General features: G+C 64.6%; 1 protein-coding gene across 3 annotated transcripts; it reads left to right on the forward strand.

Annotated features, from left to right (window-relative positions):
* The first annotated feature begins 1187 nt into the window (after positions 1 to 1187).
* Positions 1188 to 24890, forward strand: ADGRA2 (adhesion G protein-coupled receptor A2). Of its 3 annotated transcripts, none has more exons than XM_054804637.1 (19): positions 1188 to 1499; positions 9808 to 9879; positions 14496 to 14567; positions 14671 to 14742; positions 15027 to 15098; positions 15218 to 15381; positions 15458 to 15671; positions 16174 to 16338; positions 16960 to 17161; positions 17256 to 17405; positions 17518 to 17700; positions 17879 to 18088; positions 18177 to 18378; positions 18540 to 18748; positions 18892 to 19019; positions 20719 to 20842; positions 20955 to 21100; positions 21292 to 21381; positions 21677 to 24890. In XM_054804637.1, exons 1-19 carry the CDS (start codon positions 1282 to 1284, stop codon positions 22887 to 22889), a joined length of 3906 nt encoding a protein of 1301 aa, XP_054660612.1. In that variant the 5' UTR covers positions 1188 to 1281; the 3' UTR covers positions 22890 to 24890. The 3 variants fall into 3 exon arrangements, with proteins under 3 accessions (XP_054660612.1, XP_054660613.1, XP_054660615.1); XM_054804638.1 differs by having other exon boundaries at positions 17539 to 17700; XM_054804640.1 differs by lacking the exon at positions 9808 to 9879.
* Positions 24891 to 24912: the final 22 nt, after the last annotated feature.

The following is a 24912-nucleotide window of genomic DNA, read 5'->3' on the forward strand; positions in this document are numbered from 1 at the left end:
CCACGGCAGAGTCCTTGTCCCTGCCTGGCTGGAGGCAGCGAGCGCCCAGGCAGGGCTGGGTGTGGGCAGGGAAGAGCTGGAAAAATGAGGCAACCGCTGGTTAAGTGGCTAACGAGCTGTGCGGGAACTGGGCTGCTTATGCTCCCAAACAAAAGTGCATGTGGAAACAGCCTGGGAGTGTGTGCTGATGAGTTTCTCCTCTTTCCGACGCCCACCGCCACAGCACGTTGTATATATTTGGAGAAAGGAGTAAATTTCTTTTCCCCTCCAGGAACTATTGGTCCTGGAGAGAAACCGCATTCCCAGAGTCGTCTCTTGTCGGCCTTCCATGACCCTCTTCCTCCGCTCCCTGGCACGGGGTCCTAGAGACTTCATTGCCTGCTTTTGATCCCTTTTGATTTGAAGCTGCAGTGAGCCGTGGCCGTGGAGAAGCAGAGCCCCAGGGGAGAGAGGGCTGGGGGCAGCGCAAGAGGCAGAGGAGACGTGGGAGGGGGGAGCGGGAAGAAAAATATTGAACTTAGTGTGAAAACCAGTGAAGCAAACGGGGAAGGCAAGAAGGGAAGAGTGTTAACTGCAGAGCGGAGGCCGGGGGGACGGAGCAGCGTGACCATGAAGTGAACTGTGTGAGTTTGTGCAGGGGGTTCCTCCACGGCGTGGGGTCCCGGCAGAGACCCCACATGCAGGAGGGTTGGTGGGGCCACGTGCGTGCCACCACCCTGGGCACAGCACCCTGTACTTGTCTCAGCTGGGATGCTGCAGCGAGGCGTCGTGTCGTGGCCGACGTGGCCCACGTGCGCTCTGGACCACGCAGGGCTCCAGCCCTCCCTGCTGCTGCTGCTGCTGCCCGGGGCTCCGGCTCGGGACTGGGCGGGGGGCTGGAGCTTCCCGCTCCCTGGGAGGATGCTCTGGTCCACGGGGACTGTAGCTCTTGGTCCTGCGGGACCCCACGGGGACTGTAGCTCTTGGTCCTGCGGGACTCCATCTCTCTCCCACGCAGTCTCCAGCTTTCCAGGACCGCTCCGAGCTCCAGCCCCGGCCCACGGGGCACTCCGTCTCTCTCCCACGCAAGCTCCCGCCCAGGGCGGGAAGGGGGGGGGTGAAAGCGGGCCGATGCCCTCGGCGGGGCCGTGGCCGGGGCGGGGCGGTGCGGGGCGGGCCGGGGGAGGCGCCAGGGCCGGCGGCGGAGCGCGGCGAGCGGGGGAGGCGGTGCCGCCGGAGCCGCCCCGGGGAGCGGGGCGGCGGCGGGCGCGGAGCCGGAGCCCGTCGCCCGGGGCCGGGGCCATGCGGCGGGCGGCGGCGCTGGTGCTGGTGCTGCTGGTGCTGAGCGGCGGGGGGGCGGCGCGGAGCTGCCCGGCGCAGAGCCTGGGCTGCAAGTGCGCGGCCGAACGGCCCAAAGCGCCCGGCGGCCCCGCCGCGCCCCGACGGCGGGTGGTCTGCATCGGCGGGGGGCTCCCGGTGCCGCCCGAGCCGCGCCTGCTGCCCGACGGCACCGCCACGCTGTGAGTACCGCGCCCCCGGCATCGCCCCCCCCCCCCCCCGCCTCCGGGTATCGCCCCCCGCCTCCGCTCCGCGCCCCGGGTTGCTCCGGCCGGGCATCTGCTGCGCCGAGGTGCTTTGAGAGGGATGGGAGCCCACGCGTGGGTCGCGCTGAGCCCTCTCCGTGCCTTTCCGTGGTCCCGGAGGGGAGGGGGGGGCAGGAGCAGCGCGCAGCGGGGAGACCCCCGCATCGCCCCACGCCGGCGGGTACCGCTCGGCCGTTCCCCGGAGCCACCCGGGGCCGCACTCCCACGGGCGGGCAGGTGCTGGTGGGGACAGGGGCGATGGGGGGGACAAAGTCCCGCGGTGTCGGGGAGCACAGCGCGAACAGTTACTTTTTCGCTTTTTTTTCATTCGTTAAGTGACTCCGTACCCACAAAAGCATCTCTCGGTTCTGTGTAACTTTGTTTAAATTGCATTGAAGTGGGGCGTCGCGGCTGTAGAATCACGGAAAGGACCCCGCTCTCCCCACGGCACAGCGGCAGCACGGGTTTAAAGTGTGGACGTGAGCTGGAAATCCAGGAAACGGGCTCCTTCTCCACGCTTCCCTCTGCGGCGTTTGCTGTCTGAGCGCTGGGGGAGGATGTTTTTGTTTGAAAGCGACGGCTCTTACTGGAAATCTATACTGGAAATATGTACTGAAAAGAGATCAGGACCAGTAAGTGGGTTTCGGTTTGTGCAAAGGGTCTAAAGCTGCCGCTTGCTTCCTGAAAGCTTCCTCGTGCCCTCGGTGCCGGGGAGGGTTGGGGTTTCGGCCGGCGCTGGCAGCCGGCGCGCCTGCTCGCTGCAGCAGCGGATTGTAGGGTTTATTTATAACTCCGGAGGAGACGTTTGAATTAAAATCTGGTTTGGAGGGCAGGGCCAGCAGCTCTGTTGCTGGAGGGAACGTCGCTTTTGCCCGGAGTGTCGTCCCACAACGGTGGCCGTGCCTGCCTGCCCACGCGAACATACCCACGGCCCCGGCTCTGCACCTCCTGCTCTCGGGTGGGTTTTGTTGGACGCGGTGGAGGATTGGGGCTGCGCGGGGCTGGGGGCTGCGGTGCTCCTGGTCCCGTCTGCTTTCACGTGCTTGAACCCGCTTGGGCCGCGTTGCCGCTCACGTGCTGGAGTTGCTGTTATTTCTAAAGCATCTCTTGGTTCCCGTTTGCCATGCCGCTCGCTGCGAAGGGGCTTCGTTTTGGGGTGGCCGTGTCTGCTTCGTGAAAAACGGGGTGGCTGCAAAGGAGACCCAGCCACCGCCGCCATCCCCCACGTGGAGTGCGGCTGTGAAACACACCTGTGCTGCGGTGCGACGGGCGTAGTAAAAGTGTAAATCAACCTGGAGCAACACCGCTGAGTTCATCCTGAGCTTCCCCTTGGTGGGGGGATGCTGGGAGGCTGCAGGGCAGGTGGAGACGGGGCTCTCCGGTCACACTCTCACTCGGGCGGGCTTTGCTCTTCATTTCTTTCCTCCTCCGGTCCTTTCTTATATGTCAGTCCCTTGCAAATGCCCGCGGGGACGTTTGAGTCCTTTCTCAATTTGTATTTGGGAAAAGCATCTGATTAGTTGCCTGCAACTAATGTCGAGCTCAAGTCGAGCGCCGGTGCAGCCCCACGCTGGCGGAGTGGCCGAGGTGGGCTGTGCCTGGTGGGACGGGGGGGTTTGGAGCCGTCTGGCTCCCTCGGAGGGGCCGGGATGACCGTGCAGAAGCATTAGGGCATTACACGATCCCACTAAAACGTGACATGAAACCTACAGGCGTAGGCAGAAACCTACAAATATGCGGTGACCCTGGGCTCTGCTCTCGCGCAGTAAACATGATTTATTCTAAACCCTTTCCAGATGGAACAATCAAAACCAGAGGCTCCGGCTTCGGGAGCGTCTCCTGGAGCCACTGGGGTGCGGGCAGGGAGCGGAGGAGGCAGCGGGGCCCGGGCACGTGGCAAGGGCTGCACGTGCCTCGGTGGACACCCCGCTGGGAACAGCCAAATTTTGAGCCCTGTGGGTGAGCTGGATGCGAGCAGGGCTCCTACGCGTGCCCCGGGGATGCTCGGGTCCTGCGTGTGTCCCCAGGGATGCTCAGGTCCCGCCTGTGCCCCGGGGATGCTCAGCGTCAGCGCTGGCCCAGCCGCAGGAAACGCATGGTGTGTTTTGTGCAGAGTAAGGCTTAAGAGCGGAGCCCTGTCCCAGTCTTCGTCAGGCCTGGCCTGGAAGCTGGCGTGCGCTAGTGCTAACGAGCATCAGTGGGATTGCTGCTGTCCCAGCCACGGCTCTGGCCACCCGGGCGATGGCTGGGGACACGCGGGCAGACAGAGGAGGTCTGCCGCCCGGCGAGTCCCTAACCCCAGCTCTTGTTTGGCTTTTTCCCACACTCTCGGTTTACTTCTTTATTTATCTTTAATTATTAGGCCTGCGCTGAGGAATCCAAGGCTGCCTCCGCGGCAGCTGCTGCTTATTTACCCCCCGCGCCTGAGAAACGCTCGCTGGCCTCGCGGACGGGAGGAGCAGGGGGTGAGGGACGAGGGATGCCCTCGGCCACGGGGACCTGCCCTGCAGCCAGCGCTGCGCTCGGCCACGGCATCCCAGCGTCCCGGGGGGACGTGGCGGTTCCTCACGGAGAGCCGTCTGTCGAGCGGAGCCGCGGCTCCTTTTCTCTTCCCTCGGCCCCTCGCGGGGATCGCTGCTTCAGGAGAGAGCAAAGCAGAGCCGAGGCAGCGCCCGCAGATGTGGAGCTGCAGAAATTAACTCCACGTGGGGAAGCGTGGTGGGGAACAGACCCGGCACGGACGCGGGTGCTGGGAACCGGTGGTCCCGCTCCATCCTGGTGGCGGGTGTGACGCCGGGGGCTGTGGCGCTGGAGCCCCTCAAGCTGCGGGACGGCGGCAGGTCGGGGAGATGGGGAGCTTTGGTTCTTGCCTAAATATCCACAGCCCTGTCCCGCCAGTCTTCGGTCCTACCTGAGAAACTCGTGCCGTGGGGAGAGCTGCGGCCGGCGGATACGGAGCAGCCAACCGGGACCGGTGTGGGCAGAACTGCTGCCCGCAGCACGGAGCAGGCGCAGGGAGCCAGCACGGGGACGTGCGTGGGGTCTGGTGAGCAGGACGATGCTCACAGGGGCGCGATATCCCCGTGCGACCCCAGCAGACGTTACAAGGCACGTGCTCTCGGGCACCTGCCCCGTTTTATACCTACAGGTTAATTCTTGCCCCCAGCTCGTTGCGGGGAGGATGGAGGGATGCCAACCTTAACGGTTTGGGTTGTCACCCCTTTTTGACTCGTAGCCCTGCAGAACTCGCGCCGATGCAGCCAGGGCATGGCCCTTTGCCTGGCCTCTGCGTCAGGGTCCAGCCTCCCGGGACTGTGGTCTCCCCGTGGTTCGGGGCCGAGGGATTTGGCACCTCTCGGGGACGTCCCTCCGGCATGGCCGCGAGGTGCCGGGGCTCTGCAGACGTGTATTAACAAGGCTTTAATTCCCTCCCCCTCCAGCTGACCTCTGTGCTAATCGCCTAATGGAAAAAGCACCGTATCCCTAACGAGACCCAGATAGCCACGCCGGCCGTGGCCAGCCCCGCTGTCACACGGGCGGGAGCCCAAACCTCTTCCAGATGTGGAATCCCAGCACAGGCCTCATTTATGTGCACAGCTTGATTGCACTGAAATTACAGATTGTCTGCAGGGAATAGAGGGCTTTGACTTATGACCAATTTCCAGTTCTACTTGAACTCCCCTCTCCGAGGCCAGTTTATCCTGGGCCCTGCAGATGGTTTCTTTCTCAAACCTTTTTCAGATTTTTATTTGTTATTTATTGGGCTGCAGCTCCGGCAGGTTTGGTTTTTCTGGGGGCTGTGAGTCGCGGTGCTGCCCGGTGCGTCTGAGCATCCCGGCTCTGCCGCCTCGCGCCGGCTCTGGAGGTTTCGCTCTCTCTCCAGGGCTTATTTTTCCTGTGCTAACAAAAGCCGAAGGTTGGAACAATAATTTTCACCATCTGAAATAGCCCAGCGTGACGCGAGGCTGGAGGCAACGCCCCGGGCATGTCGTGGGGAGGGGAAGAGCCCCCGAGCGCCCAAACAGAATGGGGAGGGGACAGCCCTGGCCGTCTTGGGGGGGTCTCCAGCCCCGTTGGGTTGGGAGCTGTGGGGTCCCCTCCGGGATGCTGCCGCCTCCGGAGCCCTTCCTGGTGCCGGAGCACTCGGCACCTCTCGCCAGCCTCGGGGCCCCTCTTTTCTCTTCCTCAAATCCCTCTGCAAACCAGCGAGCTCTGCTCGGGGCGCAGCCTGCGCCGTATCTGCTGCGAGCATATGCTTTGAATTAATGCACTTGGAGAGCAAAGCATAGCCGGCCTCCCCGCCCCCACTGTGGCCCCCCCCCTTATTAACCTCCGCGCCGCTGCCTGCGCCTTTCCCCTGCGCGCCCGGGCCGGGGAGCCATCGTCTCCCCGCGTCCTTTTTTGGTTGGGTCCAGAGGAAGTTTATTGTTTCAGCAGCCCAGTTTCTGGAGCCGTTATTTATCCAAGTGGATTCCAGCACGCTTGAAAAAACAATCTTGTTTTTTTCACTTTTGGCTCCTCTTTTGAGATGAAAAAAAAAAAAAAAAAAGAAGAAGAAGAAGGGATCTCTATCTCCCCGCCTGCAGCCTCGTGGGGGTGCAAGCCTTGAGAGCTCTGGTGCGGGCGGGTTGGACCAAGGATGCTGAACCCCTTCCAAAGCTGAACCCCCACCCTGGGACAGGAGGATGCTCTTCGGGGGGGCTCCCTCCTGCTGCCCGGCCACCCCCGTCCCCACCACGCATCCCCCCATCGTTTCCGTTTGACTCGATGCTCCAGTCCTTAATCCCCGCATTGTCCGGAGAGACTTTTCCAGCCATCGCTCAATTAGCCGATTATTGTCCCGGTGGCGGGGCTGTCCCCGGCGGGCGATGGGAGCCGCCCGCCCGCCCACGCACCGCGATGCCAGAGGGTCTTGGGGCGGCCGGCGGGCTGAAGGCTCTGTCACAGGCAGGAGGGTGCTGGAGCGTCGCGAGGGTGCTTGGACATCCAGGGCTGGGGGTGTCCGTGGGGTCCTCGGCCCTTCCCACTGCGCTGCACTGGGTGCATCGCTCCGAGCCAGGCTTGAGGGGTACCTCTTGCCGCGGCGTTTGCCGGTGCTGCCGAGGTGAGGAGTCCCAGGCTGGGTGGGAGCCAAGGCATGGCGGAGTGGCGGCTCCTGAGGAGCACAGCTGCGCTTTCATGGCCTGCCAAGCCCTGCGGACGGCTGGGACCTGGGGGCACCGCATCCCCTCTGCACCCCCAGCCCCGCACAGACCTCGGCGAGCACCCCGGGAGCCGCCGCAGCCCCTGCGCGGCACGGTCCCCAGCCTGCCGTGGCGATAGCCACCTTGGCCATGGCAAGCCGGGGTAACCAGGAGGCGATGGGGTTTGCTTCCAGCCCCCCATCCCCTTCCCCCCGCAGCGGATCCCTCCTCCCGGCCGGGTGCGAGAGCGGGGGCAACTCTTGGGGTTTAAAATCCCACCGAGGGTTTGGGTCGGAGCCGGTGCTGCGTGCTGAGGGCCGGGTCTCAGCGCGGGGTCCTGCTGCTCCGGTGTGGCTCGGGGGCTGCTCGCCCAGGACCCCGTGTGCTGGGTCGGGGTGGCCTCACTTATTCCATCGTATTTTGGGGTTTCTCAGTTAATGTCCTCTGAGGGGATAGTGCTGGGCACCCGCACGCAGCTCTGCCGCCTGCAGACGCACGGGGCCAGAAAGTCCTGTGGAGCCTGATGAGAACTTCCTGGAAAAAAACCCCAGAAAATATTTGGGAACATTATATCCATAAAACTAGAGAAAACAAAATCAAACCATGTTTGAGGATGTGAGTTGTAATGGGGGAGCGCGACCCGGCTGGCTTCTACAGGATGGGGAAAGGAAGAGCTGGGATCGCTACCTGGAAAATGTGTGTGTCAGGAAGAAAACTTTCTGTCAAATCATTACTGTGAGCGCAATTTTCACGTGCCAAACGCTCGTTTTGGTCGAGGACCTATTTTCCTTAAGGAAGGGCAGACCTGGCACCAAGCAGTGGGGTGTTGCAGGGGTGGGCAGTGCCCGTGGCTCGGGGTGCCCCGGCCGTTCCCGCGCTCCCCGATGGCCGGTCCTGAGGGGCTGCTGGCCCCGGGGGTGGCTTCGCCCTTGGCTGAAGGGTGCCGGGGCTGCTTTCCCGGCCGTCGGCGGGGGGGTTGCTGGCCCAGCTGCCTGGCTGCAGATCACAGGGGAGGCCGATCCCATCGGGGCCGCGGGAGCGTTGCCTTTTAAGGCGGGGAGTTCTGGGTTTGTGGCAGAGGCACAGATGGTCCCATGGGTCCACCGGCAAAGCGAGCATCCCCGACACCGGGATGGGCGCAGCTGGGCGCAGCTCTCGGGTTCGCTGGCCCCTGGTGCGGGCAGCCGGCTGCCTGCTCTCTGCCCGCCGCGCTGGCCGCACGTCTGTGGTCGTAACCCCCTCTGCAAAGACCATGCCCTGGGAAGCCCTGGGTCCGGCTTGCCCGGGGTGCCTGGCTCCCCCCTGCCCAAAGGCCTCGCATGTCCCTGGCCGTGCCGGAGACCCCCCTGCCACCCCGGGCCAGGGTACGGGAGCAAGCACGGGAGGTCCGAGACTGGAGTTTCGTGCACTTGTCTGGTTTCTGCATTTGCAGCTCTTGCGGCCCCCAAGGGCTGTTTCAGCAGGGTCCAGCGTGCACTCCGGCTCGGCCCCCAAGTCAGGGGGTTTCTGCTCACCCCAGCTTTAGCAGGGAGCCCCCGAGGTTCCCTCATGCGCGCGCAGCGTGCGGAGGCTTTGCTGGGTTGTGAAATCCGCTGTTGCTGGAATTAAAACCTTCTGGAGCCCCTGAGGCTGGCACGTCCTTGAGCAACAGCCCCCGCTGATGCCGTGGCAGGGGATCGAGGTGTGCCATGGGGCTGCCGTGCCCGGGAACCGGGGCTGCTCCGGGAGCGATGCTGCTCCGGGACCATCCCTGCTGCTCCCCGCTCCGGGCAGGGTCCCAGGGCTGAGCCTGCCACCGGCCGGCACTGGTTCTCGCTGCTGCTGTGCTGGGGTGAGCCGAGCCCTGAGAAAGCGAGGTCCCTGCGGGGAGCAAAGGGCAAGATATGGTCCTGGCCACGATGGCTCCGGCCGCCGGTGTGTGGAAGCAATTTGCAGGCTGGCGGAGCTGCTGGCTGCTTCCGCTCCCCACCGCTGGCCGGGTCGTGAGGCCCTGCGGACACGGCGGTGCCCGGTGGCGGCTCCTCATTAGCACAGGATGCGACCTGGGGTGGGGGGCTGCCCCCCAACCCTTCCCTCCCCACAACCATTCCGGGCTTTGGCAGCTGCCCCCCCCCCGGCAAGGCAGCCCCCCGAGCTGGGTCCTGCTCCTGCCCGCTCCCCAGGCAGCCCCGACATGGAGCCTGGCCAGGGAGAGCCGAGCCCGGCTGGCGGCGGCTGCGGCAGGCTGGGTGTCCGGAGGGGCTGGAGCTCTGCAGCACACAGCCGCCATTCAGCCCGGCTGCAGAGCCCGCCCGTGTGTAAACAGCCCCGGCTCCGGCCCTCAATGAGCCCTTTTTTCCCCGCTCCTCTCCTCGACCGGGGCTCCAGGGTGCCCTCCCGGCCCCGGCTGGCGGCTGCCCCCCCTCTGCTTTTGGATCACGTTTGCCGGTGGGAGCATCGCCGGTGCCCACGCAGCCACCCGGGAGCACCAGGGAAGCGCCTCTGGTCCCCCAGAGCCAGGTCCCGTCTCCAGGCCAGGGTCTGGCTCTGCTAATTGCCACCAACACACTTTAATGAGCTCCCGACTGAATTGTCGGGTGCTCGTGCCCTCCCTCCTTCCCCTGCCACCCCACAAGGGCCCCTTTGGCCAGCGAAGCTCTTTACTTTAGGATAAAACCTTGGTGCTGGGAGGCTCCGGGGATGGCTGGCGATGCCGTGACCGGAGCAGGTCAGGCTGGTGGGGAGCAAGAGCTGGGGGTGCCGTGGGGTCCCCTCCTGGCCGCAGGTGCGGGTGGTGGGGTGGGGATCTGACTGCCCGCACGGGTACGGGAGCGATGGCCCAAGAGCCGACGCGGTGCTGCCACACACGTGGACCGTGGCACGGCATCCCGACACGGCCGGTGCATCCCGTGTCCCCACCCGGCCGTGCAAACCTGTGCCCAAGCCTTGGCCAGGGCTGCCGCTTCTCACGGCGGGTCCGGCCGTCCCCGCTCCCCCTCCAGTCCCGCGGGTCACTGGGGCACGGGGGGCTGCCTGGCAGGTCGAGTAATGGGGCTGCCCCTCTCCCTCTGCTCTTCCCACAGGCTGCTGAGTAACAACAAGATCACGGTGCTGGAGAACGGCTCCTTCTTCGGGCTGCGGGCTCTGGAGAAGCTGTGAGTGCCCGGCGGGGAGCTGGGGGTCGGGGCAGGAGGGACGGGCAGCAGCGGGGTGCAGGCAGGGCTTCCGCAGGGTGTCAGCGGGGCGGGTGCAGGCAGCACCGCGTGGGTCCTGCTCCCAACATCGGCTCCTGGGTGCAGCAGCGGGGCTGGCACCGGGGCGCGGGGTTTGGGGTTGGCACCCGCAGGCGTCCCGGAGACCCCGGGGAGCCACGCTGGGGCGAGAGGCGCTGGGGGGGGGGGGGGCTGCGCTCCGTGGGGGCCAGTATGAAAAGCGACATTGTCCCCCCGAACAAAGTCAACTTTCTTATCTCTCCATGAAAGGCATCTCTATGGAGGGAGCTGTAATAAGGGGAGATTTATGGCCCCCATATGGGTTTGATCTGTAGGTATGCAGGAGCGGGGACTGGCGCACTGAGGGCGTTTTGTTCCCCACCGCGGCCCCACGAGGGTCTCGCACATTCCTGCGCCGAGCAGGGCCGGGCGGGCTCCCGCCGCAGGACGCTCACCCGGTGTGACGGTGACCCGGCTGCCGGCACCCGCGGGGTGTTGTGCACCGGCAGCCCGTGTCCACCTTGGGCGTCCTTCGCGGCACACGGTGCCGGAGGCCGGGGCTGCGGTTCTGGGGTCCCCTTCTGTGGGTGAGGGGTCCCTGCCCCGCAGCGCCTGGCCTGGCGCTTTCCCGCAGGGCATCGCTCTGGGTGCAGGTGGGCAAGGGGCAGGTCCGGGGAGCGTTACAGCCCTGCCGAGGGTTCGGCACAGCCCCGGTGTGCCGGCGCTGCCAGCTGCAGGACTCGCGGGGGGAGCGGGGGCTCCCCAGGGGCAGCGGGACTCGCAGCGCCTGCGTTTCATTAGCCTGAACAAGGAAGCGTTTATTAACGTGGATCTTGTTCGAGTTACAGGGCGTGCACCTGCCCTGGCCCGCAGCAGAGCCCAGCTGCTCCGGCGGGCACGGGGGCTGCAGGGCCGAGCGACGGGGCCCAGGGTGCAGAGTGCCCAGTCGTGGCATTGTGCTGGGACCTGCAGCCCCCAGTGGGTGCCAGCCCCTGGGCAGCCCCCGGTGCACGGCGGGGTGCACGGTGTGGGGTGGGGTGCCGGTACCCCATGGTGCACGGTGCCCGGTGCGTGACGGTTGGAGTGCACGGTGCTGGGATGGCGGGGGGCGGGGGGGGCGGGCACGACAGTGGGGCTGGTTTGGGATTCTAAAGCCATGGAAATGCCTGCGGGACTGTTTTTTGGGGTGAGCGGGAAGCAGTCACCTTGGGCACCCTGCATCCCTGCAGTCCCACGTGGACGAGTCCTTCCCAGTGCGGTCCCAGGCGTGGGGTCACCCCCTCCTGCCGCCTGGCACCGAGCTCTCATTAGCAGGAGGGATTGACGTGTGCACGGGCCGGGAGCAGCCGGGGCCGCCGTGGGCACTGCGCTCGTCGGGAAGGGCCGTGGTGGAGCTGGGGGGTGGCACCCCGGGGGCTCTGCAGCCCCCGGGGTGCCCAGGGTCCCCCTAAAAGTCTTTGTGCTCTGGGAGAGCAGCCGCCCCATGTCACCTCCCGCTCACCTCTGCCGTGCCGAAACCCCACGTGGGTTGGAGGAGCAGCTCCAGCGTGTCCTGAGTTGGGGGGGAACTGTGGGCATCGCTCCCCCATCCCGGGCCAGCCAGCATCGCACCGTGCCGCGCCTGATTGCTCTCGACAGGAGCCGTAATTGTTTTCATCGGGTCGGTTCGAGGCCGTGGCGCAGATGTGCCCTGTGGAGGGACCGTGCTGGCGCGGCGGGGATGCGGTGGGGGCTCTGAGGGCCCCTCACTTCTTGTCCTAGGGCTCGCAGGGTCCCTGGCTGCCTGCCGTGGGTGCTTCGGTGTCCCAACATGATGGGGGAAACCCATTCCCGGGATCTCAGCAGCGTGCGGGGTGCCCCCACGGACCACCACCCCTCCAGACTTGCAGCTTGGCATCTCCGGTGATTTGTAGCGGCGTAATGAGATTAATGAGTCTGAGCAGGGCCGGTATGCAGCCGGGACGGCCGTGCTCATTAGCGCAACCCCGCTTGGGAACGTCCTGCCCTCCCCCGGGGCCAGCGCTTCCCCCCTTGGGGCTTTGGGCTGTGAGGGGGCTCGGTTGTGTGACAGCAGTGACAGGGATGGAGTTCTGTCCCTCTGTCCGTCCACGCTGGGCTGCGGTGGGTGCTGCTGTGCACAGGGAGCTGCTCGCGTGGCTGCAGGCTCAGCCCTGGGGCGCTGGGCTCCCTGGGGCTGCGCCGGGCTGGATCAGGCCGTCTGTGCCGGGGTTCTCTGCGTGCATCGAGGCTCGCTGCCTCGGCGCAGGAGGCAATTGCTTTGCAGGGTCCCCATGCGTGCACGGCAGCAGGGGGATCCCCGTGCGCACGTGGCAGTGGGGGGTCCCCGTGAACACGTGGCACCGTGCCGCTGCCAGCTCTTGTGCCTGGAGCACGTCACCCCGCCGGGGCTGGGGGAGGAGGGGGATCGGGACCGGCGGAAACATGAAGACAAACAACCGTGGTGCAGAGAGAAGAGCCTTATCGTAAATCAGCAGCAGCAGCCCCGGGCCCCCGGCCAGCGGGGAGGAAATGACTGAGCGAGGAAGGCTCCCTGCTGGGCTCTGCACCGGGCTGGCCATGAGCCCCCGGGGCCCAGCACGGTCCCTGGTGAGTCCCATCCCTGGCCGGTGGTCCCCTGCAGCGCCCGGCCACACACCAGCCAGAGCCAGGGGCGCTGAGTTTTGGCAGCAGGCGTGTTTTGGCTGCTGCGTCCCCAACCGCTGCGGGCTGTGCTGGCGGTGTGTGCTGGGTGGGTGTCCAGGGCACGGGGGACCCCAGGGACCTCCGGCTGGGCCCCGGCAGGGAGCAGGGCTGGCATGGATGGTCTCCCTTGGCGGGTGTTTGCGGGGCGGGTGTTTGCAGGGCGGGTGTTTGCAGGGCGGGTGTTTGCAGGGCGGGTGTTTGCGGGCGGGTGTTGGTGCAGCGGGTGTTGGTGCAGTGGGTGTTGGTGCAGCGGGTGTTTGTGGGTGGGTGTTGGTGCAGCGGGTGTTTGCGGGCGGGTGTTGGTGCAGCGGGTGTTGGTGCAGTGGGTGTTGGTGCAGCGGGTGTTTGTGGGTGGGTGTTGGTGTAGTGGGTGTTGGTGCAGCGGGTGTTTGTGGGCGGGTGTTTGTGGGCGGGTGTTGGTGCAGCGGGTGTTTGTGGGCGGGTGTTTGTGGGCGGGTGTTGGTGCAGCGGGTGTTTGCAGGCAGGTGTTGGTGCAGCGGGTGTTTGTGGGTGGGTGTTGGTGCAGCGGGTGTTGGTGCAGCGGGTGTTGGTGCAGCGGGTGTTTGCGGGCGGGTGTTGGTGCAGCGGGTGTTGGTGCAGCGGGTGTTGGTGTTGGTGTTGGCGGTGCAGGTGAGCGGAGCTGTTCCTTCAGCACCGCCACTCACCTGGCCCCTCTGCACACCTGCCTGCACACCTGCCTGCACACCTGCCTGCACGCCTGCCTGCACGCCTGCCTGCACACCCGGCCGGGAACCCGGCCATCAGAGCTGGCAGGACACGCTTTTGCCCGTCGGGGGAGGCCGGGGACGGCAGGCGTGGGGGGGTGTTGTGTCGGCTGAGCGGTGCCGGGGCGATGCCGGCCGGGAAGGCGTCACACCGCGTTTCCCTTCCCTGGGGTTTGCAGCACGGGGCCGTGCACCCCCCGCACCGAGCTCTGCCCCTTTAGGGGACCCGCAGAAGCCACTTAGGTGAGTTTTAGTCTGGAAGCAAAACATGTTGGTGTGTTGATGGTGTGCAGGCAGCATCGCCCGGGTTTCCTCTCCCTGCGTGGCCCCTCGTGTCTCGCCGGTGGGACCCCCACGCCCACCTGCACCCCCAGGTCTGCTGGAAGGGTTTGCACCGCTCCCCCATCCCGCGTGCCAGCTCGTGGCCTTGAAACGGCTCATGGCTGTGGTTCGGGGGCGTCCCTGGGGCCGTGCACGGAGCAGCAGGCAACCCCTCGATGAGCACCGTGGAGACTGCTATAAATAAACACGGCATTGCCATATGGATCCCATTTCCTCTCCCGGCCACTGCCGGTGCTCGGCAGGAGCCGCCTCGCCGGTCCCAGGGGCCGGATGGAGCGGCTGATGCCACCGGCGCTCCCCGGCTCCCCACCGTGCCGGCAGCCGCCCCACGCCGGTGCACACTTAGCGAGCCTCTGATTAGATATGTGCCTCCAATCAGGCTAATAACCCAAATGAGCTTCCTGCGGGCTGCAAAGCCCTTTCAGGGCCGTGCTGGCAATTGCGGCGTGCTCTTATCCTGCACGCAGGAGATAACCCGCCGGGATACGGCTGCTCCAGAAACAATGTGCAGGAGGGGACGGCAGCCACTGCCAGCGTGCCCGAGCGTGCAATGCTCTGTGGTGCACACTCATGAGCGGCGGGGAGCCTCACACCTTCCCTGCACCCTTTGGAGAGATAACGAGAGGGAAGTGGGACGGAAAGCTGCTAATGAGGCTCTTGCAGGGGGTTTTGCTGCCGAGGAACCTGCGCGTGGGAGATGGGGGCTGGGGATCGTCCTGTGGACGGGGCAGAGGACGCGTCCCAGGCTCCCTGCTGCACACCCCGAGGGCTACGTCTGTCTCCCCGCAGGGACCTGAAGAACAACCTGATCAGCACGGTCCAGCCGGGCGCCTTCCTCGGCCTCCCCGAGCTGAAGCGTCTGTAAGTGCTGGCACAGCCCCCCCGGGGAGCACCCGGGGACAGCAGGGACAGCGGGGACAGCGGGGTGTCCCCAGCCCTGACAGCCCCTCCGCTTGCCTTGCAGGGACCTCTCCAACAACCGCATCGGCTGCCTGAGCGCCAGCGTCTTCCAGGGGCTCCCCAACCTCCTCAGGCTGTACGTAGCTCCCTGGGGACCCCCGGCCAGCCCTGTCCCCTGGCTCCTCAAAGGAGCCCCCGGGGCTGTCCCATGCCCCGGGGCATCGCTGACCGTTCTGCACCCTGGGGCTGTCCCCGTGCCACATCCTGAGGCCGGCTCCTACCCTTTGCCTCCGGCCAGCGGGGGGGCTCGCTCGGCTGTGGCTGCCCTGTGCCCCCCCTCGTCAGGTGCCGTGGTGGGTGTGCGGGCACAGTGAGGGGCCGGCAGGTCCCCTCCACGCCACCTTTCCTCCCGTCCCGCAGGAACATGTCCGGAAACATTTTCTCCAGCCTCCCACCCGGCGTCTTCGATGAGCTCCCCTCCCTGAAAGTTGTGTGAGTTTGTGCCCCGGGATTTTGGCACCCGGGGGGGGGGGGTGTCCCTGACAGGGGGGGTTTCGGGGCTGGTGGCTTGCCCCAGCCCTGCGGGCGCCCCGTGACGCCGGCCCTTGCAGGGACTTTGCCACCGAGTACCTGACGTGTGACTGCAACCTGCGCTGGGTGCTGCCCTGGGCTCGCAACCGCTCGGCGCAGATCTCGGAGCGGACGGCGTGCGTCTACCCCCGGCATCTCCACGCCTTCCCCCTGCGCAGCGTGCGGGAGAGCCAGCTCCGCTGCGGTGAGCCGGGGCCGGGGCGGGGGCGGCGGTGGCAGGCGGGGGCGCGGGCTCACCCGGCCGGCTGTGTCCCCCGCAGCGGGCACCCCGGAGCTGCACACCCACCACCTCATCCCGTCGCTGCGCCAGGTGGTTTTCCAGGGCGACCGGCTGCCCTTCCAGTGCACGGCCACCTACCTGGACAACAGCACCCAGATCCGATGGTACCACAACCACGAGCCGGTGGAGGAGGACGAGCAGACGGGTGTCATCGTGGAGGAGAGCCTCATCCATGACTGCACCTTCATCACCAGGTCAGGGATGGGGAACAGGAATGGGGATGGAGATGGAGATGGAGATGGGATGGGGATGGGGATGGAGAGGAGATGGGGATGGAGAGGAGATGGGGATGGAGAGGGGATGGGGACAGTGATAGAGATGGGATGGGGATGGGGATGGAGATGGAGGTGAGATGGGGATGGGGATGGGGATGGAGAGGGGATGGGGACAGTGATAGAGATGGGATGGGGATGGGGATGGAGATGGAGGTGAGATGGGGATGGGGATGGGGATGGGGATGGAGGTGAGATGGGGATGGGGATGGGGATGGAGAGGGGATGGGGATGGGGATGGAGACGAGATGGGGATGGGGATTTGTGGCCACAGGGCTTGCTGGTTTGCGGGTACCAAATGCCCAGCGTGGGCACCTTCTGTGCTTCGTGATGTGTGTCCCCATGTCCCCAAGCTTGGGGGACCACTGCTGCGGGTTCGCTGTGGGGCAGACCCACCGTGCCAGCCCGTCCCCTCTGCCCGCAGCGAGCTCATCCTCTCCAACATCCACGTCTCCGCCAACGGCGAGTGGGAGTGTGCCGTCTCCACCTCCCAGGGCAACGTCAGCAAGAAGGTGGAGATCGTGGTGCTGGAGACCTCCGCGTCCTACTGCCCTGCCGAGCGGGTCACCAACAACCGCGGGGACTTCAGGTAGGGACCGGTGCTGGCCAGGCCACAGGACGGGTGCTGCGGCGGGATGGGTGGGGGGGGTGTGTGGTGCGTGCCACGTACAGCGTGAGCGGTGCGTGCTGGGGCGGGGGGCTCGCCGCAGGTGACCGTGCGTCTGGTAGCGATTAGCGGCCGCGGGGAGCGCGAGCGCCTTTGAAGCGCTTCCCGTGCCGGCGGCGCAGCCCGGCTCCAGCAGCAGAGGTGTTGGAATTTCTCTGGCACGAGACGAAAGGCTCCGGGCGCCTGCCGTAACCCCGGCGAGGCCGTTACGGAATATAAATTATGGGTACAGTCAATGTGGCTTAAATTAGCGGTGCCCCCCCCCGCCCGCTGCTCCCCTCTGTGCTGAGCTGAGCAGGATACAGGATTGGAGTGGGGGGCGGCAGCTTTCTGGGGAGCATCACCCTCACCCCCCCCCTCCAGAGCCGAGGGGGGGGCTTGTTGGGGGGCTCGGGGACTGCAGTGCCCAGGGGTCGTGGCGCGGTGCTGGGCAGGGTCCGCGCGGGGGGAGCAGGCTGGGGGGGGGAGGTGGGTGCCCATCTGCAGCGGGAGGGGGCAGCTGGTGGCACGTGCCCTGCGGTCACCGCGTGTCTGTGCCCGCAGGTGGCCCCGCACCCTGGCAGGCATCACCGCCTACCAGCCCTGCCTGCAGTACCCCTTCGCCGCGGTGCCGGCTGGCGGGGGTTCGGTGGCAGAGAAGCAGGCGTGGCGGCGCTGCGACCGCACCGGGCGCTGGGAGGAGGGCAACTACTCCCACTGCCTCTACACCAACGACATCACCCGCGTCCTCTACACCTTCGTGCTGGTGAGCCGGGGAGCGGGACGGGGAGCTCGGACGTGCCGGGGCACTGGCGCAGCCGGTGACCGTCCCCACCCCCCGCGGCCGTGCCGCTCTGCAGATGCCCATCAACGCCTCCAACGCCCTGACCCTGGCTCACCAGCTCCGCGTCTACACGGCTGAGGCGGCCAACTTCTCGGACATGGTCGATGTCCTCTATGTGGCCCAGATGATAGAGAAGTTTATCGGCTACGTGGACCAGATCAAGCAGGTAACGAGCGCTGCTCCTGTCCCTTGCTTGCCCCGGCCCTGCCGGGTGGTTTTGGGGTGAAAAAGCATGAATTGGGGTGTTTGCCACCGGGGATGGCAGTAGCTCTTTGCAGAGCCGCGTGCTGTCCTCGCAGCTGACGGACGTGATCGTGGAGATGGCCAGCAACATCATGCTGGTGGATGACCACATCCTGTGGATGTCGCAGAAGGAGGAGAAGGCTTGCACCAGCATCGTCCGCTCCCTGGAGAAGATCGCTGCCCACACGCTCAGCAGCAACTCCCAGCACATGGCGGTGGTCAGTGGGGGGCAATGGGGGGGCAATGGGGGCAGGAGGAGGTAGTTGGGCTGCTTGTGCGGGGTCTCTGCCCGTGCTGGGTGGTCTCTCTACCCATGCCGGGGGTCTCTGCCCATGCCAGGGGGGGTCTCTGCCCGTGCCAGGGCTGACGGCCACCCTGCGGTGCTGTGCCTGGCAGAACTCACGCAACATCGCCTTCGAGGCGTACGTGGTGAAGCCCGAGAGCTACGTGGGGCTGAGCTGCGTGGCTTTCCAGCGGCGGGACGGGGGTCCGGCCGGGCGTCCCCCCCAGGCCGAGCAGGGCTCCGAACCCCTGCCCGACCAGCAGCTGAGGCTGCGCTGCACCACGGGACGCCCCAACGTCTCCCTGACCAGCTTCCACATCAAGGTACGGGTAAACCAGGGGACGGGGAGGGTACCGGGGGACGGGGCGGGGGGGGTTTGGCCCCTGCTCACTGGCCACCGTGTGCCCGCAGAACAGCATCGCCCTGGCCTCCATCCAGCTGCCGCCCAGCCTCTTCGCCAGCCCCATCCCGGCCACGCCGCTGGCCGACTGCAAGCTCCAGCTGCTGGTCTTCCGCAACGGCAAGCTCTTCTGCAGCACGGGCAACTCCTCCCGCCTGGCCGACGACGGCAAGCGCCGCAGCGTGGCCACGCCGGTCATCTACGCCGGGACTTGTAAGGGCTGCGTGTTGGGGGGGGGGTTTGCCCCTCCTCGTGGGGAGGTGGCAGCGTGCCTGTGGGGCACAGTGGGGGGTTCCCCCGTGTCCAGCCCCCTTTGGGGGTGCAGGCGGAGGGGTGGCTCTCGTCCCACTGACCAAGTTTCTCTGTTGCTGCAGACGGCTGTGGAGTGGGAAACCTGTCGGAGCCCGTGGCCGTGTCGCTGCGGCACCCCGGGGAGGGCGCGGACCCGGTGGCTGCGTACTGGAACTTTGAGGTGCTGGGGGGCATGGGGGGCTGGAGCGCCGAGGGCTGCCAGCTGGCCGCCCGGGAGCCCAACGTCACCTCCCTGCACTGCCGGCACCTCAGCAACGTGGCTGTGCTCATGGTAGGTGGGGGGTGAGCAACGGGTGCGGGAGCCTTGCCCGGGGATGGGGTGCGGAGCCTGGGGGCTGCAGGTGGGTGGTGTGGGGACACGGGGACACGGGGATGGGTGGTGTGGGGTCTGACGGGCTGGGCTGTGCTGTGCAGGAGCTGAGCGGTTTCCCCAGCGAGGCGCGAGGCGCCGTGGAGGTGCTGCACCCAGCCATGTACACCTGCACAGCCGTGCTGCTGCTCTGCCTCTTCACCACCATCATCACCTACATTGTCAACCACGGGTGAGCGAGTGTCTTGGCGCCGGTCTCGGCCGTGGTGATGGTTGGAGGGGCTGTGCTTGGGTGGATGTCTCCCTGGGCGGCTGGAGGAGCTCTGGGAGGAAGGTGTGTGGGGATGGACCTCGGGAGATGGACCTCCAGGAGATGGATCTCCAGGAACGTGCTGCCTGGCACGTGGTGCTGCCACAGGAGCCCGTCTTGGGGCAATGGCTGGCTGTGTCCTGCCTTTGTGGGAATGGGGGCCGTGGGCTGGTCGGCTGTGTCTTCTACTGCAGCTGCGAGGCATGGAGGGGGTGAGTGGGACTGTGAGGGTTGGTGTGAAGACCCCCAGAGACCTCGCTGGGTCAGAAGGGGTGAGCAGTTGGGGCTCAGGGATGGGGTCACCCCATACCTGGGGCCAATGAGCTCCCAGGAGGGGGACAGTGGGGTGGTGGGCAGCGGAGGGGTGGGCTGGACAGGAGCGGGAGGGCCTTCCCTCTGCAAAAGCAGCGCCCCACGAGCGACCGGGATGGAGCAGCGCCCCACGGTTAATGCACCCTCCACCCCCCCACACACACACCAGGATGCAGAGGGGTCCAGGGCAACAGAGCCAGAGCGAGACCACCTCAGCAGCCCACAAGGTGCCTTTATGGGCTAAAGGACCAGAGAGGGTTATATCTAACACTTACTGGGTACTTAACGGGATGTGCTTAAGGCCAAAGAAAGCCTCCTGCTGTAGGTGAAGCAAACGCTAACGACGCCAGGCAACACTCTGGGTCCACAGTTATTACCCCAACCCAACAAGAACAATTATATCGACCACTTAACAGGCACTTAATGAGATACATACAAGGCCTGCACGTTCCTCTTTTTACTCTAAGGGAAAGAACCACTAACAAAAAGTCAAGCAACGTTATCAGCCCACATCTATTATCTATTTCTCAGAAAGAACCCAATAATAAGTGTTATATTTAACAAGCACTTAATGAGATGCACATAAGGACAAATGGTTCCCCTTACTCGAAGGGAAACAAACACTAATGAGTCAAGCAACTCTATCAGTCCACATCTAACTATTATCTATTTGGCAGAACCCAACAATAATTAGTATATGAAATACTTAACAGTTCTTAACGAGCTACATATGAGGCCAGGCCATTCATTTTATGATACGTGAAACCAGTATTAACAGTTAAAGCCAAGCAACGCTATCAGTCCACATCTGTTACCCAGTTGGAAGAACCCAATAATAATTATTATAGCTAACACTTAACAAGTACTTATTTAGATAAATACACGGCCAAGCCATTCCTGTTGCTCTAAGTGAAGCAAACGGCAGCAGAGCCGGGCAGCGCTATCGGCCCACAGCTGGTGATGGAAACCAGCCCAGCCACAGCCAGGAACGACCCAGAGCCAGGGGTCCTGGCTCCTGCCGTGCCCTTCCCCGCGTCCCAGCACCGGCAGCTCCCTGCTGACGGCCCCGTGGTGGCCACGTTGCTGCGGGAAGTCCCTCGCCCACGTGCGTGCACGTACATGGTGCACGGCTTCTTCCTTAGCCTCGCTCCATTGCCTGGCTGTGTTGGAGCATCCCTCTGGAGCAGCGGAGGCAGGATTTGTGCGGGCAGGATTTGTGCGGGCAGGAGCTGTGGCTCTCTCACACCCTGCAAAGTCCCGCTCGCGGCCAGGCAGGAGCTGACGGGCGCACGTCGTGCCTCTCCCTCAGCACCATTCTCATCCCACGGAAGGGCTGGCACATGCTGCTTAACCTCTGCTTCCACATCGCCATGACGGCCGCCGTCTTCGCGGGAGGCATCACCCTCACCGGTTACCTGATCGTCTGCCAAGCGGTAGGTACCAGGGGAGAGGGGACGGCCACCGAGACCTGCAGGACGGTGACCGGCGGGGACGCAGCCACGTCTGCAGCACCCCCGCTTCCCGACCATCGCCTCCCTTCTTCAGGTCGGCATCATCTTGCACTACTCCTCGCTCTCCACGCTGCTGTGGATGGCGGTGAAAGCCAGAGTGCTCTACAAGGAGGCAACCTGGAAGGCGCCGCGGCAGCCAGACGGAGACGCGTCCCAGCTGGCCCCCAGACCCATGCTACGGTACGAACACCCCTTCCGCCCGCCGCGGCCCCACGGGGGAGCAGGGAGCCGGGGCAGCTTCCCCTGCCCCACATCCAGAGCCTGGGGCAGGACTTGCTCGGCCGCACAAGCCCGTCCCGCCCGCAGCCATGCCGTGCTCTCCCGAGGGCTCGCTCCGGGCGTGCGGTGACACCATCCCCCCCACCATGCAGATTCTACCTGATCGCCGGTGGGATCCCCCTCATCATCTGCGGGATCACCGCAGCCGTCAACATCCACAACTACCACGACAACAACCCCTAGTAAGTGCCCCTGCTCGCCCATGCCCTCCTCCCCAAACGGGTGGCATCCCTCCGCCTGGGCAAGGGAACCAGCAGCTCCAGGAATCCAGACAAGCCTGGGAGAGGCTGGTGAGACCTTTTCCAGGAGGTCTATCTAGCCATATGTCGGGACAACAACAGCCAGGCAGCCTGCCCGCCTCCGCAGAGCCCGTCCCGTTGGGGTAGGAGGGTGCTGAGCGTCACGGTACCAGGACGCGTGGCTGCCAGCTGTGCCAGCACCCAGATCTGCTCACCGAACCCCTTTCCTCCCGTACAGCTGCTGGCTGGTGTGGCGGCCCAGCCTGGGGGCTTTCTACGTCCCCGTGGCTTTCATCTTGCTCGTCACCTGGATTTACTTCCTCTGCGCCGGGCTCAGCCTCCAGTGCCGGCCGTCGCGCCGGAAAGACATCCCCGAGCCGCTGGAGCCGCCGCCGCGGCTGGGGGGTGCCGGTGACCTCCTGACGGACTCCGGGTCCATCTCGGTGACGCTGAACTCGGGGCCACCCTGCCCCGAGGCGGACGGCGTCTACTCTCTGCAGGTGCAATTCTGGGCGCTGGTGACCACCCACACCTTGTATGTGGCCCTGTGGACGTTTGGTGCCATGGCCGTGTCCCAGCGCTGGTACCTGAACATCATCTTCAGCTGCCTCTACGGCATCACCGCCGTGGCGCTGGGACTCTTTATCTTCATCCACCACTGCGTCCGGCGCCGGGACGTCCTCAATTCCTGGTTCTCCTGCTGCCCCTCCTACAGGAACGCGCTGCCCATGCAGGCGTACGTCCACCCCGGGCTGGTGCCGGAGGACGGCTCGCAGGTCTTCATCGGCTGCGACCCAGAGGCGGCTCGCTCCGGCGCCTCCTCCTCCTCCTCGCCCAGCAGCGCCGGCTCGGCCAGGGGCCGCTGCAAGCTCACCAACCTGCAGGTAGCCCAGAGCCAGGCAGACGCCCGCCCAGCCGCCTGCCCGGAGCCGGACCCCGCCGACGGCAAGACCGCTGGCACTGGCAGGCACGCCAGCAACCTCCACAGCCGCAGGAACCACCGGGGCAGAACTAAGCAGTGCCGGGACGGGAAGCACCACCGCTTGAAAATGCTGCGGGGCCCCTCCTCGGAGCATCCCTCCAGCGAGAGCGGGAGCCTCCACAACAGCCACTCCGAGAGCTACCACAGCGGCAGGAACAGTCCCGTCAGCAGCGGCCGCGTGGGGCCACGGGCCCCCCAGGACGGGGAGATGGCGCCCAGCCACTCGGAAGGCAGCGACGGTGGACGGCGGGCGCCCGACTTCGCCGAGGCTCGCCGGAGGAGCGCCAGCAGGGACAACCTGCGGCAAGCCAACGCCGCCGAGAAGGAGGCGAAGCGCCGGTCCTACCCGCTCAACGTGGCCAGCCACAACGGCGGCCTCAAGGGCAGCAAGTACGACATCAACCTGGCCAGCGCCGACAGCGTGGCGGGGATGAAGACCGGCCTCTGGAAGAGCGAAACCACCGTGTAAAGGTGGGGAAGGACCGAACGGCCGCAGCACCGCAGCATCTTCCTCCAGGAGCCGCAGCCGGAGCCACACGGGGTGTCTGCGAGGAGGCGACGCTGTGGGAATCGCCACGTGCACTAGTGGGGACAGGCGGCACAGCCGGGGGCTCCGGCTCACCCCAGGTGGAGGGCGATGCCGGGCCCACCCGTCCCCCCGAGGAGGCTCAAAGCTTCCCGCGGCGGCACCAGGGTCTCGAGGTGAAAGGCAATCCTTGCTCTTCAGCAGCCTGAATTGCAGCCGTACTTTAATCACTCCCGCATGTCACTTAAGACTGATCCTAAATGCTATTTTATAATATACAGAGGAAACAAATGTCTATTTTTCAAAGCTATATTATTGAATGTATATATGTATAGACAGATCAGTAAGTGATGCGAGTGCCTCATTACCAAGCAGTGTTCTCCAGGAGCGGGCAAGCCCCCGGGCGCTTTGGCAATAGCCTGCTCGTGCCGCGACTGCAATATTCCCGCCGAGGGGACCACGCCGGGTGCCCTTTACGTACCGGCACCGCAGCGCCGGCGTCTGTGTGACCCCCCCAGCCTGAGCAAGCTGCTTTTGAGAGAGTCAGAGAGCAGCTTCTCCGTCTGAATTGTTTCTACATGCAAAAGCTTTTAGCTGCGCGTATGTGTGTAACGCCAGCGTTTAGCCCTGTGGGTTACGCAGCTGCCAAAGTAAAAGCCATATTGCAAAGCAAGCACAAGGTAAGAGGGGTCTCAGCTCCAAGGCGAGGCGCTTGTCTGCACTGTTTTAATGCCAGAGACTAAAATCACGGCCAGAAAAGGCTCCCAAGCCCCCGGAGGTTTAAGCTATGCAATGGGGTGGGCTGGCAGAGCCGTGCCGCTGCGGGAGCCGAGACTGACCCTCTCTGTCGAAGCACCAAAGAGCCGAGCTGTGAGCAGAGACCCAAAGCGGGACTTCGTCCTTCACCCAGGGGTGCAGGCTCAAAAACACCTGGGTTTGCTTTTGGGAAGGCAAAGAAACCACCTGCACTCATGTGAGATGAGTTCCTGGGAAAGTGGGAGACCGATGCCAATTAATTAGGGACCTTCCTTGGACAGTTCACATGATGCATTCAGAGGGCTAGACCTTGGATAAGCACTTATTTTTTCCCCATTTAAAAACAAGTCCCTTTTTTATCTAGCATGCAGCTAAAAATGCCACACTGCAGGCAGCAGCAGGCTCTGGGAGCCGTTCCCGGCCAGGTCTTGAAGGTTTCCTAAAACCAGAGGAGGCTGGTCACCCCGCAGCTAGGCAGGAGCACCCCATCCCTGTGCCGGGGTGCTGCCTGCCCCTGCCCACATTTCACCCCTCGTCCAGCTGATGCCGACCCCAGCCATAAGAGTGAGGCAGGATGGGAGCCTGGTGCCTCCTCTGCCCTTCCCAGCCTTCCCCTGCCTCAGTTTTCTCCTGCATGCAAACGAGTTTAATTATTTAGCTACCTCCCAAGGGGTCACGAGGACCAGGCAGGGGCCAGCGGGGACAGGGAGCCGCAGGCCCGTGGCGTAAAAAGCACTTAGTGACGGATTTGTCTCACCTTCAGAACCCCTCTGTGGTTCTGGGGCACCCCTGGCCTTGACGCGGTTCTGCCGCTCCCCACCTGCCTCCTCTTCTCTGCCCGACCGACGGTTTCAACCACATTTCACCGCGCCTGGTGTTTAATACAATTTAAATCCTTATTGTCGATACCGCAGCCTATACGGTCTTGCTGATGCTGAGTTGCTATATATGCTTGCTGCACTGTGACAGTATTATATAAAAAGCTTTGTATTATTAATTACACTTTCTTGTCTGTTTACATTACAAGCAAATGACATATCAACAGAGAGCTTCTTGCAATATACGTGGGGGAGGGAGGGGAAAGTATGCCAAAGAAATGTCTTTAAAGGGGTCTTTTTGCATTTTTATATAAATAGAATGTTTCTAGCAGATATGTTTTGTTTAATATATTAAAGACTTGCCAATCTGCCAAGATCTACTGTTATTTCTC

This window comes from Grus americana, chromosome 26, assembly GCF_028858705.1.
Source record: "Grus americana isolate bGruAme1 chromosome 26, bGruAme1.mat, whole genome shotgun sequence".
NCBI classification, from domain to species: Eukaryota; Metazoa; Chordata; class Aves; order Gruiformes; family Gruidae; genus Grus; species Grus americana.

Excerpts from the sequence above, each read along its gene's own strand:
- ADGRA2 (XM_054804637.1), top strand. The coding sequence starts at position 1,282 with ATGCGGCGGGCGGCGGCGCTGGTGCTGGTGCTGCTGGTGCTGAGCGGC. Across the intron at positions 15,382-15,457 it reads GGAGAGCCAGCTCCGCTGCG|CGGGCACCCCGGAGCTGCAC; the intron begins GTGAGCCGGGGC and ends TGTCCCCCGCAG. Across the intron at positions 17,162-17,255 it reads TCCTCTACACCTTCGTGCTG|ATGCCCATCAACGCCTCCAA; the intron begins GTGAGCCGGGGA and ends GCCGCTCTGCAG.